At 41.7% G+C, this 14,013-nt stretch overlaps 1 protein-coding gene across 2 annotated transcripts in view; it reads left to right on the top strand.

Moving 5' to 3' along the window:
- The first annotated feature begins 1,778 nt into the window (after positions 1–1,778).
- The window catches only part of SRGAP1 (SLIT-ROBO Rho GTPase activating protein 1), a 260,025-nt gene continuing 247,790 nt past the window's right edge, over positions 1,779–14,013 (top strand). For both annotated transcript variants that reach the window (XM_036252855.1, XM_036252856.1), the window contains exon 1: positions 1,779–1,872. In XM_036252855.1, coding sequence (XP_036108748.1) covers positions 1,806–1,872 — 67 coding nt within the window. In that variant the 5' untranslated portion in view covers positions 1,779–1,805. The remainder of the gene's footprint in view (positions 1,873–14,013) is intronic.

Below are 14,013 nucleotides of genomic sequence, written 5' to 3'. Positions count from 1 at the left end.
TCCCAAATCTCTTATAGTATTCTGTCTATTTTTCCTTCCTCTGGGCTCTCAAAGCTGGGAGTATTTCTCTCACAGCATATTGTACTGCCTGTAATTATTTATTTATATCACAGTAGACCCTCAGATCCTTTGGGGAAGGGTCCTAACCACTGAATCCCTAGGTCTTGGCTGACGTTTAGCCCTCATGAAGAACTTGAAAGTTTATCTCTGGATACATGAATGAATGATCAAAGCCTAGAATTCCCTACTCTCTTCAGATCTTGGAGGGGGAACATGTTCATACTGGGCACGCCTTTGAACACAACACTTTGATAAATCAGGCCCATAATATTTGAGAAGGGATTCGAAAGGAGTCAGAAAAGGTCACAGGCGGGAAATGTGTCCTGTTAAAAAGCTAGCGACCTCCTAAGTGTGACCTATTCCCACACCCCGCCTTTCCCACCATCCTAGCTCCCCGAGCTAATGCTGGCACGGGGAGAATATTGTGTTTGAGGTGGGTGTTCTCCGCTTACACTGAGGGGCTTCGTCCTTCTTTGATTTTTAACAGCCACGTCGCTCACAGTTCAGGCTCCAGTTCTACTGGGTCCAACATCTCGGAGTCACATCCCTTTCTGCCATGGTGACATCCAACTCTGGGTTTCTGCAGTGGAGTCTGAAAAGAACCCCCGCCAGGTCTCCCATTCTCGACCAAAGAGGGTCCCCTGTTTGGGAAGGGGTTTCCCAGCGGCTGGGGCTGCGACCCCGGCCCGCGCGGAGCCAGCGGGGGAGGCCGCGCTTGGCCGCAGGAGCCACCCATCTTTCGGGACCAGCCCGGCGTTTTCTTACCCAGAATGGCAGTGGCGACCCGCTGTCCCCTCCCGCGAGCCCGCCCCACCTCTCCGAGGCCCGCGCGCTGCGCCGGGCCGCCGCCGCCCGCAGCTCCCTCGCCGGGTGCCGAAGGCAGCGGGCTGTGGGCGCGCCGGCAACTTCGCGGCCGCTGGGGGCGCGGCTCCTCCCGGCGCGAGTGCGAGTGTCAGCGGCGGCCGCCTGGGGGCAGCAGCGCACAGGGGGACCGGGAGAAGCGGGGAGCTCGGCGCCCGGTGGCCAAGGAGGCAGAGGCCCCTCGCGGAGCCGGCTCTGGAGACCTGAACTCCGGCCGGGCTGCGCCCAGGACGCGTTCGAACGGCGCAGCAGCCGCCTCCCGTCTTCAGCTGGACTCGCCTCAGGACCGCGACTCCCCCGTCTGCCCGGGCGGCGGCGGCAGCCTTTGCCGACGGCAGAGCGGCGGGCGCGGCAGCAGCATCCCCAGCCCGGGTGGGATCACTGAGCGCCGGAGCCGCGGCTGGAGCAGGAAGGGAGAGTCGGGGCGCCCGTGGCGGGCACGTTCCTGAGCGCCCGCCCTCCCCCGCCGGCCCTGCCCGAGCGCCCGGTGCGGGTTTCTAACAATGGTGCGGAGCGCCGGCGCGAACCCCGCGTCCGCCCAGCGGTCGTAGAGGAAGTGGCCCGGCTCCGGGTGGGGTGGGCAGGGAGACGCCCCCCGCCCCCCGCTCGCCGGAGTTTGCCTGCGCGCCGGGCCTCTCCGGCCCGAGCCCCGGACTCCGCTCCGGATCGCCGACGGCAGTTCGACCCGGGAGCATGGTGCCAGCGCCCGGGTTAATCTAGGACTCGACTCGCTCCGTTTTCCTCCCCTCCCTCCTCCTCTACCTCCCGTGGGTGCTGCCCTGGGTCCCCGGCGTGTGGGAGTACAACTCTCCTCTCTCCAAGGAGACGCTTGTGACCACCTCACCGAACTTGCCCATTGAGAGCAAACCCAGAACAGCTGGATAATGTCCACTCCGAGCAGATTCAAAAAGGACAAAGAGATCATAGCCGAGTATGAAAGTCAAGTCAAAGGTAAGGATGGGAGCGGCCGCCTCGCTCCTTTTGTGTGCTTCCTTGTCATTGTGCTCGCGGGGAGTTGCGATTCTAACTTGGGGTCTGCGTTGGGGGAAGGTTGCGAGGGACAGTTCCAGCGCCTGGCTGAGCCACCTGGGGCTTTGTACAAGCCAGTCCCAGACCCAACCTAGTCCCGTCAAACCCACAGGGAGCTGGAAACCCGGTGGCTTTCCCCGGTTGGCAGCGCGCACCTCCAAAGGGAGGGAACTGGCTATACCTTAACCACCACCTTCAGCCGGGCAACTCACATGGGCGGCAGGCAGCACCGGTGGTTCCTGCCCAGTTATCATCATCATCATCCTTGTTATTCTTTGAAAATGATACCATTGTCACAACAATTTTTTTAAGGAGTCTTTTTTCTTAAGTCTGGACACCAAGTGGTCTAGAGCTTCATTGAGTGCAGGCAATTTTGACGTTTACACTATTCACTCTAAATTTATCGGGGCGAGGCCCCTTTCATGAAACAACTCCCTGGAAGCCTGGCAGTTAAACCAAGCAGGGGCTGGTGGAACCTGGCTCCTCCTTTCTGGTGGGCCAGAATTCACTGCCATCTTTCACACTCACACCGGAATATTGCTTTATCATTTGCTGGAAGCCACTTGCATGTGAAATGAAGGTTTGAATATTTAAGTAGTTTTCATCCATTTACATAGTCAACTAATGAAGGAATCTAATTAAGGTTGATTAAACATTTTTACTTAACGTGCTTTGTGGTTTGAAAGATATATTTCTCTCTAGAAAAAGTATTTTGTGTTGCTGTTGAAGTGTTTCCTAAACATATATGTTTATTGTTTGTTTGTTTTTTTCCCTCCTCTTTTGTGGTCTCTCAAGGGTAGCTTTCTTTACCGAGACAATGGATGGAGTGTTGAGGTAGCCACTGTTCTTTGGGATATTCAATGCAAAGTTCGTTAAAATTGCTATGTAGTCACCTGTGTTTTCACAGCTACAGTCTTACGAAAGGGCTTCTGGGAAAGGCATTCCAGTACTTTCCTTGGGTGTTCTTTTGTGTGGTCAAGTTGTGAAAATGCCTGGAGTCCTGTGAGAGGACCTACCTGGTGGAGAACCTCTGTCACCTGAGTGTGGATCTGGACCATCTCATCATGACGTCAGGCACACACAGTGTGCAAACCCAGGGACTCTTGTTTCCTTTATGCTGACCCCTACAGTGGAGTTCGGCTAAACATGGCTCAGGAAGATCTTTATCCGCTTGTAATTAAGATAATTTATACTTAATAGGAGCTGGTTCCATTGACATGGATGTTTTATTAGCAGAGAAGTAATTTCTTTAACAGACAGGTAAACTTGGTAACGAGCATATCCATTCTTTTCTTAATGAGTCCAACACAGCTTAAAACCTTTCATTCTACAGTAGAACTCTTGTTCATAATCACTTTTCGTCTGTGCAGTTTTTCCACGTGGCAGGTCCTCCATAGGTGGCAGTCTGGCTTTCCTGCTGCATGTATTTCCTAGTATTAGTTTAGTTATTTCTGCTCTAAGATCATTTATCCATAATCGAGTTCTTATCTAAAAAAATATTCTCATGATGAATTTCTTTCAGAGTATAAGCTCTGTAGTTATATGGTTACTTTTATGCTTGAGAGTATAGACCCTCTACATTAATTAAAAATCAATCATATGGGATGTGTTGCAGTGTTTAAAATGTGTCTATCAAAACCAGTCCAAGCAAAAATTATTTTGGAACAAATTCTGTTTCATAAAAGTGATATTCTCTCTATTCCCTGCAACTCTCCTCACTTATACACACCCTAGAGTCCTCAGGCTACTTTATGACTCTTTACTGCACTTGACCTGCCCTTCTCATGAGGGCCTGTGTCCAGACTTGAATTACCTCTCCTACAGTACTTACATGTCTCCTGTCTAGCCCAGATCATTATATCCATATGCAAATATGGGAGTAGAGTAATACAGTGGAGTCAGATCATGCACACACTTAAAGGCACAACTTCACCCAACTTGCAGGCAAAATCAAGAGGAGAATGGGAGAGAAATGACGGTGAAATAGTGCATGAGGCCAGCCCTTCTGCACAGAGAGAGCAGGTTCCTTGGTAAGGATAACATGAGAGTCAGGGCTCCGATTTTTTGTTTCATTTCTTGAGTCCTTCTTTCAAGCTCAGTGTGACAGAGTGCTAATCTGGTGTTTAAAGATACAGTATGTGTTTTTGGAACAGCCAGCTCTTAATTCTAGCCAGCTAGTTCATCTGATGAAAAACAGAACAAATATGGTCTATTCTATTGCTGAAGGAAAACCTAGCTGTGTTGGCCTCATTCGGAGAAGACATAGATCTATTCCCAATGAATAAAGCCACAGATATTGGACTCTTTGGGTGATTTAGGTGTATGGTGATTTCAAGAGTCATTTTTGATTATGTATGATTTTTTTATTTTTTTTTAACCATTTGACTTAGAACCTGATACTCTGGAGTATTGTTTTTTCTTATTCTCTCTCATTTCCCTAACCCAGTTGTATTTATTTCAGAATTTCTGTGATAATGTTTTGAGCTAAAGGAATGATTCCAGATGTGGGATTTTGCCACAGTGGCTGCCTGCACATTTTGGGAACAGACTTCATGGAGCTCTTCTCAGCTGTGAAAAAACCATCCTAGGTGATAATGTGTAATCTTATGTGTAAAATTATAAATGTATCCAGTTAGATGTATCATATTGGGCGAGTCAGTTAGCTTCTTCTCTCTGGGTTTTGATTTTCTTCCCTATAAGATAAGAAGTTTGGATTCTCTCAACCCTAAGGCTCTTTGAGTCTAATCGAAGATGTCATGTCAATTTGTATTAATCACCTAGTAAACATTTCAAGCATTTTTGCATTTTCTCTCAGCTGCCATGTGTTGGGGAGAATAATCTTTGCTTTCACTTTGTTCATAATGAATTCACAGACACTGTGTTATTTGAGTATCAGGGAATTAAAATGTGATGCAATAGAGTACACATAAACATAATAAAACCATGTTCAGAAAAGTATAGCAGAATTGTAAGAGGAGGGAGAATTGGGAATTATACAAGTAGTTAAAGAATAAGTAGGTTTAAATCAGGGACAAAAGGACCTCAAGCAATCATTTAAAAGGAGTGTGTTAGTGAGGAAGAAAAAGACTGGCCATTTTATGTATGTTGGTCAACTTCCCAAAGATTTAGAATCCAGAGAAATTAATGTCTTGTTTGTGCGGGCCCTTAAGAAGCAAGCTTGACTGGAAAAGTGTACGAAATGCAAACCATTTGACTCTGCTACTTGTTAGCATCCCTGGCAAACAGCTTAGCAGTGGAAAGGATTTTTAACAAGTGGCTAACAGAAGATTTGGGGCTTATCTGTGGGTTTTCGTGATCTACGTAATTTTTGAATTCTGCAGCCCAATATTGTGGAGCACATATAAAAAATACTGACTCATAAATGGGGACCAAAAGTATCAAGAAACATTTGGTGAGGTGGAATGCAGGGATGGGAAGTTGCATTTGCTTTTAATATGATGCATATTGTTAGCTGACAGCTATTATTCGCAGTATTTTCCTAGGAATAATGTTACACTCATCTACGTGTCATATGTACGGGAAGTGACGAGAAGATCTGTTGTTCCTCGACTACTCTGCTGCCTGAATTACAAACAGTACATTTTGGTAGCAGATGGAACGTGAGGAAATGCCAGTTCAATTTGAAGTGACCCCATGTCATGAAATAGGTTTTAATAGGGAAATGAACAGTGCTATTGTCATTAATATGGAAACTATGTCTACATCTACTGTTCTTGCATCTAATGTGGAATAGAAAACAGCAACAGTTTAAATTATGAATTAAATCTTTATAGCTGGGAGGGACTTTAAACATCTCCTGTCCGACTCCCTCATTTCCAGGAGGCATAATGACAGAGTCAGAGTTAACGACTAAGGCCCGGAACCCCTGTCACCTGCTTTTCAGTACCCGTGGTTTACTTTTAGCTTCCTCACAAAGTAGAGGTAGAACACTTATCTGTTTCAACTTTATATTCATTGAAGGAATCATAGTTGGACCTAAGAGAGAATAGCAACTCTGGTCTGTTAACAGGAGTTAATTAAATTGATGAACTGTAACTACGTTGTTGTTTTTTTACCAAGATCATTTTAAGAAACCACAGTGCCCAGGCAACAGTTTCACATGCTGGCCTTCAGATCAAGAAAAACAATGCAAATATGTACAAATGCAGCTTGCTTGGTATTTTGGTCAAGCTAATTGCAGCCATTACGATAAACCCCCTTATGTTGCCCAGAAAACCTGATTAGTGAGATGGAGTTCAAAAAATATTAAGGAATCGTTTTGGAGACATCTTTGAGCAAAAGCATGTCCTGAAACATAGTGTGGGTTGTAGTATACTAAGGGTGGTAAACCTCAGCTCTCACCATTGAGATGGGTTTGCTTACTCCTCCTGTGCCATGTTACCCAGCTGGCAGCCACACACCCTCAACTCTGGTTTTGATGTGAAAGTTTACTTTGTGGATTGACCAGACAGACCCGTATTTCATTCATGCTACCTATTTTCACCTCAATTCAGATAACTCAGAATTAGAATAAAGAAGTAAGAGTAAGCCCTGGCCAGTGTGTCTCAGTTGGTTGGGTGTTGTCCCAGGCACCAAAAGGTGGACAGTTCGGATACCCCGTCAGGGCACATACCTGGGTTGCCGGCTTGATCCCCAGTAGGGGGCCTGCAGGCGACACCGATCAATGTTTCTCTCTCACATTGATGTTTCTCTCTCTCTCTTTCCCTTCTTCTCTCGCTAAAATCAATAAAAACATATTCAAAAAAAGAAGTGGGAGTAACCTGAATGGCTGATCACTCTGTCTATTTTTGTTTTAGTAGTTTGAAGGTAGAAGTTGGGATTAGAGGCAGTTACTTGAAGAGATGTTTTTGGTTATTTGAAGGTATATTTGTTTGTTGGTCCTGAGTTACTTTCTTTTTTATTGACATTATATAGATGTGCTCTCCTGTCGATATCTTGAGATGGGAAGAAGTAGAAGTAGCATTTACGAGCAGAAACTTTGGTGTTAGCCATCCAGCCCTGCCACTCCTTAGATGTGACCTCTAAGAGTCAGTTTCTTCCTTCGTGAAATGCGGTTAATAATAGTACTTGCCTCCTTGTCTTCACGAGGCTTCAGTGAGGTGATTGGTGAAAAGCATTTAGGACAGACTTGGCACATTATAAACAGTCAATAAAAATTAGTAATTGTTCTGTGTTTCATTTTAGTTTTCTTTACATCTCTGCTTCTTGTTACTTTCTGACTTAGATAAGCATAATCTCCAATCTGTTACCTGAATAGATCCCAAGTGGGTGAATCTTGAATCATCGTGATCAAGTGCCACAGACTATTAGAATGGAGTGAGTTTTGAAGTGGAATTAAAAAGGGAAATGTAGCCCTGGCCGGTTTGGCTCAGCAGTTGGAGCGTCGGCCTGCGGTACAGAGAGACCCGGGTTCGATTCCTGCTAAGGGCATGTACCTCGGTTGCAGTTTGTCCCCAGCCCTGGTTGGTCGTGCGGGTGGCAGCCACTCGATGTGTCCCTTCACATCGATGTTTCTCTCTCTCTCTTCCTCTCTCTCCCTCCTGCTCTATCTGAACAAAAAATGTCCTCGGGTGAGGATAAAAAAAATAAAAAATAAAAATAAAGGGAAATGAAATGCACAAATCAGACAGATTCCCAGCTCCTTATAAGGTAGATTTTATATCATGACATTATTATTTTTTTAAATCTTAGTATAGGTAACAGACTAAAAGCTCCTTTCCTGGGTCTGGGCTGCCATGTGTTTGCTTACAACTTTTGTTTTAAATTTTCTCTACCTTTGTTCAGCAATGCTGTATGGAAAATGAACACTTAAGTCCAGTCAATGGGTTTTATTTACCCGTGGTGAAAAGAATTCTCATGACATCAAATAGTCACTGACTTAATTTCATATTTCTGAGAAAAAGAAAATTTTCTTTGAAAATCAATATAAAAATGAAATTTTTATCCTCACCTGAGAACATTTTTGCATTTATCTTCAGATAGAGTGTGAGGGAGAGAGGGAGAAAGAGAGAGAGAGAGAAACATCGATGTGAGAGAGACACGTCGACTGGCTGCCACCACACAACCCCAACTGGGGCGGGGACAAACTGCAACCCAGGTACGTGCCCTTAGTGGGAACCGAACCCGGGTCTCTCTGGTCCACGGGCCAACACTCTAACCACTGAGCCAAACAGACCAGGGCTAGAAATGAAATTTTTACTTATAATTGCTTAGTAGCTTCTGCTTCATTAGAAATCACTTTGATTTTTTTCAGCTTTATTGAGATATAATTGACATGTAACAGACAGCACTTTGATATTAAAAATTATCTATACACCCTGGCCGGGTTGCTCAGTGGGTGAGTGTCATCCCAACATGCCAAGGTTGCGTGCAGGTTTAATCCCCAGTCAGGACACATACGAGAATCAATGAATGAATCCATAAATAAGTGGAACAACAAATCCATGTCTCTCTCTGTCCCTCTCCCTTCTTCTCTCTCTCTCTCTCTAAAAATCAATTCATAAAAACAATTTTTTTTAAGTATCTATGGCCCTGGCTGGTTTGGCTTAGTGGTTAGAGCTTCGGCCTATAGACAGAAGAGTCTTGGGTTGGATTCCTATTCAAAAGCATGTACCTCAGTTGCAGGTTCGATCCCTGTGGGGGAGGCAGCCAGTGCATGTGTCTCTTGAACATTGATGTTTCTCCCTCTTCCATCCTCCCTCCTACTGTATCTAAAAATCAATGGAAAAATGCCCTCAGATGAGGATTAAAAAAAAAAAGAGTCCTTAAAGTATCTATGTATCTCTTGATACAGGGCTTTATTAAACAATTACCAAATGAATAGAATAATCATTTTTATGACTATTTCTTTGTAGTGTTAATCAATAAAAATTTGAGGTTGTAAAAGGAATTAAAAGTTTAATTGGGGTCTTAAAGGATTCGAATTCAAGAGACACACATTCAGGTAGCAACTCAAAAGGTACTCTGGAGACAAAGAGGAAAAGGCAGGGTTTATAAAGGCAAAAACCACAAAATGAAAGTCATGCAAATGAAGGATTGCAGACTAGGTTACCAGGGGTTGGTTAGTTCCAATATGTAAATGAGGGAGGCAAACACTAGAAAAAGGAAGTAAAATCCCTACACGTTTAGGTAGCAGTTGTTCTGGGATGCTTATGGCTCTAGGATGTATGTGCTGAGCCTTGAGCTGCGTTTTGCAACAGGTTTAACAATTTCACAGTAGCTCTGGGAGCTGAGACACATGTGTAGGTCCCACTTCCCTGATAGTCTCCTGACTCCGTTTTACATGACTCTCTTGGCAACGCTTATTCCATTTTATTAATTTTTACGATCAATAGTATAAATTCACCTGGTGATCATTCTCAGTTATCCAGGCTGTCCAATGACGTATCGCCACAAAATTAAATTGAATTCACATTGTGTGTAACTTCTTTAGAAAGTTACAAAGCTGGAAACAGTCTAAATGTCCAACATTGGGGAATGGCTCACTAAATTCCACTGGGGAGTGGTTAACTTGTGCACAGGGAATGTTAACACAGTCCTTAACAATGGTTTTTGAAGAACATTTTGTGGTATGGAGAAGTATCTCGTAATGATAATTATTTTTTTAGAAGAGGCCGTAAGCTAAATGGATACAGAGCGGTGCCCTGTTCATACCCGCCATGTCCCGTGGCATGAGTTCAGCATGTGGAGAAGACCTAGTCAGACCTCAGTCTTAAGTGTCATTTGACAAGGAAAAGAAAATGTCACTTTCCTCAAGTCAGATGTTCAGTGAAGCCAGAAGTTTACAACAGTCATAACAGCATCCGACCGTCACTTGGCAGGAGGGGTTGCCCGCAGTTTCTCCTGCTTAGCCTGTCTTGCACTCCTGTAGTTTTGGACTATGAATACCTGCCCCAAGGTAGGTTTCCTGGTTTAATGCAGGAATGTCACTTTGAGCTCCAGCTTCCCTCAGGCAAGCCCAAGGAAAATTTGGTCTTGGATTGAACCTCTGATAATTGAATTTGTCCACAGGACAGTGTCAGACTTCTTGTTTACTTACAACTCAGTGACATACTTTGGTTTTACCTTACTTTGAGTTCAACCAATAGTGTAGGCTGTGTGTGTGTGTGTGTTTTAATCTTCTGCTTTTGACATGTAAGTTTTTAATTCACCTGAAAATTTTGTTTTTCATATTGTGAACTAGGGATGTATTTTTCATATGGACCAAATTTTTTAAGTTCTGTTTGCTAACTAGTTTCTTTTTTTGAAAAATGACCTACTAGCTATTTTTGTCTTGATCAAAATTTCATATATGCATGAGTTTATCTCTAGACACTCTGTTGTGTTTCACTGGTCAATTTATAGATTCTTACACCAATACTACACTATCTTAATTACTGTAGCTTTATAATAAGCCTTTATATCTTGTAGGCCAAATCCTCTTTCTTTATTCTCTTTCTGAAGTTTCTTTGTGATCTTGGTACTTTCTTTTCCAATTACATTTTGGAATCAGTTTTTCCGTTCATGCAAAACCCACTGGCATTTTTATTGAAACTGCATGAAAGTATAAATTAATCTTAAGAGAATTGGCATCTATATGATATTCTTCCTACCCATGAATATGAATATTTCTCCATTTATTTAGTTGTTGTTAAAGTATCTTAATGTAGCCCAGGCCGGTGTGGCTCAGTTGGTTGGAACATTGTCCCATACATCAAAATGTGGTGGGTTTGATTAAATCACAGCACATACCTATATTGTGGATTCTATCCTTGGTCAGCAACTGAATGATGCTTCTATCTCCCTCCCTCACTCCCTCTCTAAAAATTCAATGAAAACAAATCCTCGGGTGAGGATTAAAGAAAAATTTTATATTTCTTATGTTTTTGTTAGATTTATTTTATATGTATTATCATTTTTATTACTAATGTTCATGAGATCTCTTTGAAAATTGTTTTTTAATTGTTTCTGCTATACAGAAATGCAGTTTATTCTGCATATTGGTTTTATATCCAATCACTCTGCTTGTCTATTATTATTTCTAATAATTAAAAAATATATTTTTTAACTTCTTTGCAAATAAAGACAATCTTATTTTCTCCTTCAAATTTTTGGCTTTTTGTTGTTGTTTTGCCCCAGGTAGAATTTTGAGTGCAAGGTTAATAAAATGGTGACACTGGCATTTTTTGTTTTCTGGATTTAAAGGGAATGCTTTTAGGTTCCTCCCTTATATAATGTTTGGTTTGGTTTATTATAGATACTCTTCATCGGGTTAAATAAAACCTCTATTATTTCATAGTATTTTTTCTTTTTTTAATCTGTTAATATGATGAGTAATATGTATAGGTTTCCTGCTATTAAGCCATCTTTGCATTCCAGAGTTAAACCTCTTTTCATCATTGTTTTCTTTTTATACATACGCACGCGCGCGCACACACACACTTGGATTCAGTTAGCCAATATATAGTTTAGGTTTATTTGTTTGTTTGGCTCTAAATTCTCGAATGAAATAGGCCTAAGGTTTTCCTTTCTGATAATGTGTTTGGGTTCATATCTAAGTTATATATGAATACGTTGGAGAGTATTGCTTCTCCTTCTGTTTTGTGGAAGAGTTTGAAATTTTGGAATATTCTTTTTTTTCAAAGTTTGGTAGAGCTATTTATTTGAGTCTAGTTATTTTCTTTGTGTGAAGAACTTTTTAACTGCTAAACAGATGTTAATTATTTCCTTTATTTGTTATAGGATTATTCTATTTCTTCTTCTTTGGAAAGTTTGTTCTCCAGAAATTTATCTATTTTGTAAGTTTTCAAGTATATTGACATAATATTGATTATAGTATTTTCTAATTTTAAAAAAGTGGCTGATTTGTACTGAATTTAAAATACTTATTTCTGCCCTCTCTCATTCTTGATGAATCTTAAAGGGGTTTTTCTATTTTTGTTGGTCTTTCTTTTTATTTTGATTTCTGCTCTTATCTTTACTACCACCTTCCTAATTTTCTTTGGGTATATTGTTGTTTATTTTCTTTTTTTTTGTTAATCCTCCCCTGAGGATATATTTTCCATTGATTTTTAGACAGAGTGGGAAGGAGGGAGAGAGGGCGGGAGGGAAGCATTGATGTGAGAGAAACACATTAGTTGCCTCACGAAAATTCCCCAACTGGGGCTGGGATCAAACCTGCAACCCAGGTACATACCCTTGACCAAGAATTGAACCCTTGACCCTTCAGCATGCTGGCCAACACTCTAACCCCTGAGCCACACTGTCTAGGGCTGTTGTTTATTTTCTTAAGTTGGCTATATAGTGCATTTATTTTAGTGCTTTTTTACTACTCTAGGCATGATTTCTTCTTTGACCCATGAGGTATATAAGAGTATGCCTTTCCATTTTAATAAAAGTGGGGAAATTTAATGTATCTTTTTAAAAATATATAATTAGGACGTGATTTGAAAGTAATAGTGTTTGAAATTAGTCGGGGACTGTTTTCTCTTTTACTGTTCTCTGGGGAGGTTCCTGTAAGACTGGAATTATCGGACTCACATGGGATTATCTGACTTAAGTGTTTAGCAGAACTCATCTCTAAAGTCATCTAAGTCTAGTGCTTCCCTCAAGAAAAAAATTATCATTGCTTCCAAATTTACAAGTTTTTCAATGACCTGACATAAAAACTGTCCGTAGAATTCTTATATCGTTGTCATCTCTGCAGCATCAGCAGTTATGCCTCTGCTCCGTTCATAACACTTGTCTGTGTGTGTTCTCCCTTCTCCTTGGTTGACCTTGCCACATGTATGCTTATTAGGTGAGCATTATTTTGCTGATTCTTTTTTCTAAGTTCTTATTTATTTTCCAAGTTCTTATTGGTCTTCTCTTCTAATGTAAATATGTAAGGTACTGCTCTACCTATATTCTACAAATTTTTGTTTAGTGTTTTTATCTTTCGGTTCTCTGTATTTTCTAGTTTAGATTATGATTTTTCCTGTGACTCATGATCTGTTTAAAGGTGTGTTTCAAGTTTTCCAGGTGTACAGAGTTATTTCATTTATCTTTTTGTTACTGATTTCTGACTTAGTCCCATTGTCATCAAAGAATATGATCTGATTTATAAAAAACTTTGTTCTTGACTATATTTTCTTTGACCACACGTACTATTTAAGATGATAAGCCTTAACCTTTCCAGGCCCGCCCCTCTCCCGTCCACTGCTCTATGGCTCTCCATGGCACTTTTTCTCATCGGATCTTTTTTTTTTTTTTTTTTTATCCTCACCCGAGGATATTTTTTCCATTTTTTGTACAGATAGAGTGGGAGGGAGAGAGAGAGAAACATCGACGTGAAGGGACACATCGAGTGGCTGCCACCCGCACGACCAACCAGGGCCGGGGACAAACTGCAACTGAAGTACGTGCCCTTAACGGGAACCGAACCCGGGTCTCTCCGGACCGCAGGCCGAAGCTTTAACCGCTGAGCCAAACTGGTCAGGGCTCATCGGATCTTTTTAATACTGACTTCATGTTGTTTAGGGGCTTTTAAAATTCCCTACATATATGAAAGCTGGCGATGTAATTAAAATAATACCTAAAATTTTTTTTAAATCCAGCATTTTAGTTTCAACAGAAGGGTCATGCAGGAGTAGCCATCTAATTTACTATAATGTGGGAAGTTGAAGTCTGATTTCAGTGGTATGTTGTTGTTGTTGTTGTCGTTTTTAACCCATCAATACATTACTCTTTTTAAAAATTGAGATATAATTGACATATAACATTAGGTTAGTTTCAGGTGTATAACATAATGATTTGATATCTGTAGGTATTGTGAAATGACCGCCACAATAAGCCTGGTTAACATCCATCACCATACATAACCATAATTGTTTTTCTTGTGATGAGAACTTTTAAGATCTACTCTCTTAGCAACTTTCATACAGTTGTTTTTAATTTATCCAATATTGAGTTCTGTTTTAGCAAGAGAACCCTATTATATATATAGTTCAAGTTACTTTTGGGAAAGTAAGTGTTTTTTTTGTTGTTGTTTTTCATAAATAGAATTATAGGGGTCTGGGCCTTGCC

Source organism: Molossus molossus, unplaced genomic scaffold, assembly GCF_014108415.1.
Source record: "Molossus molossus isolate mMolMol1 unplaced genomic scaffold, mMolMol1.p scaffold_m16_p_10, whole genome shotgun sequence".
NCBI classification, from domain to species: domain Eukaryota; kingdom Metazoa; phylum Chordata; class Mammalia; order Chiroptera; family Molossidae; genus Molossus; species Molossus molossus.
The sequence above is the reverse complement of the archived record's forward strand: the minus strand, read 5'-3'. Positions and strand labels throughout refer to the sequence as shown.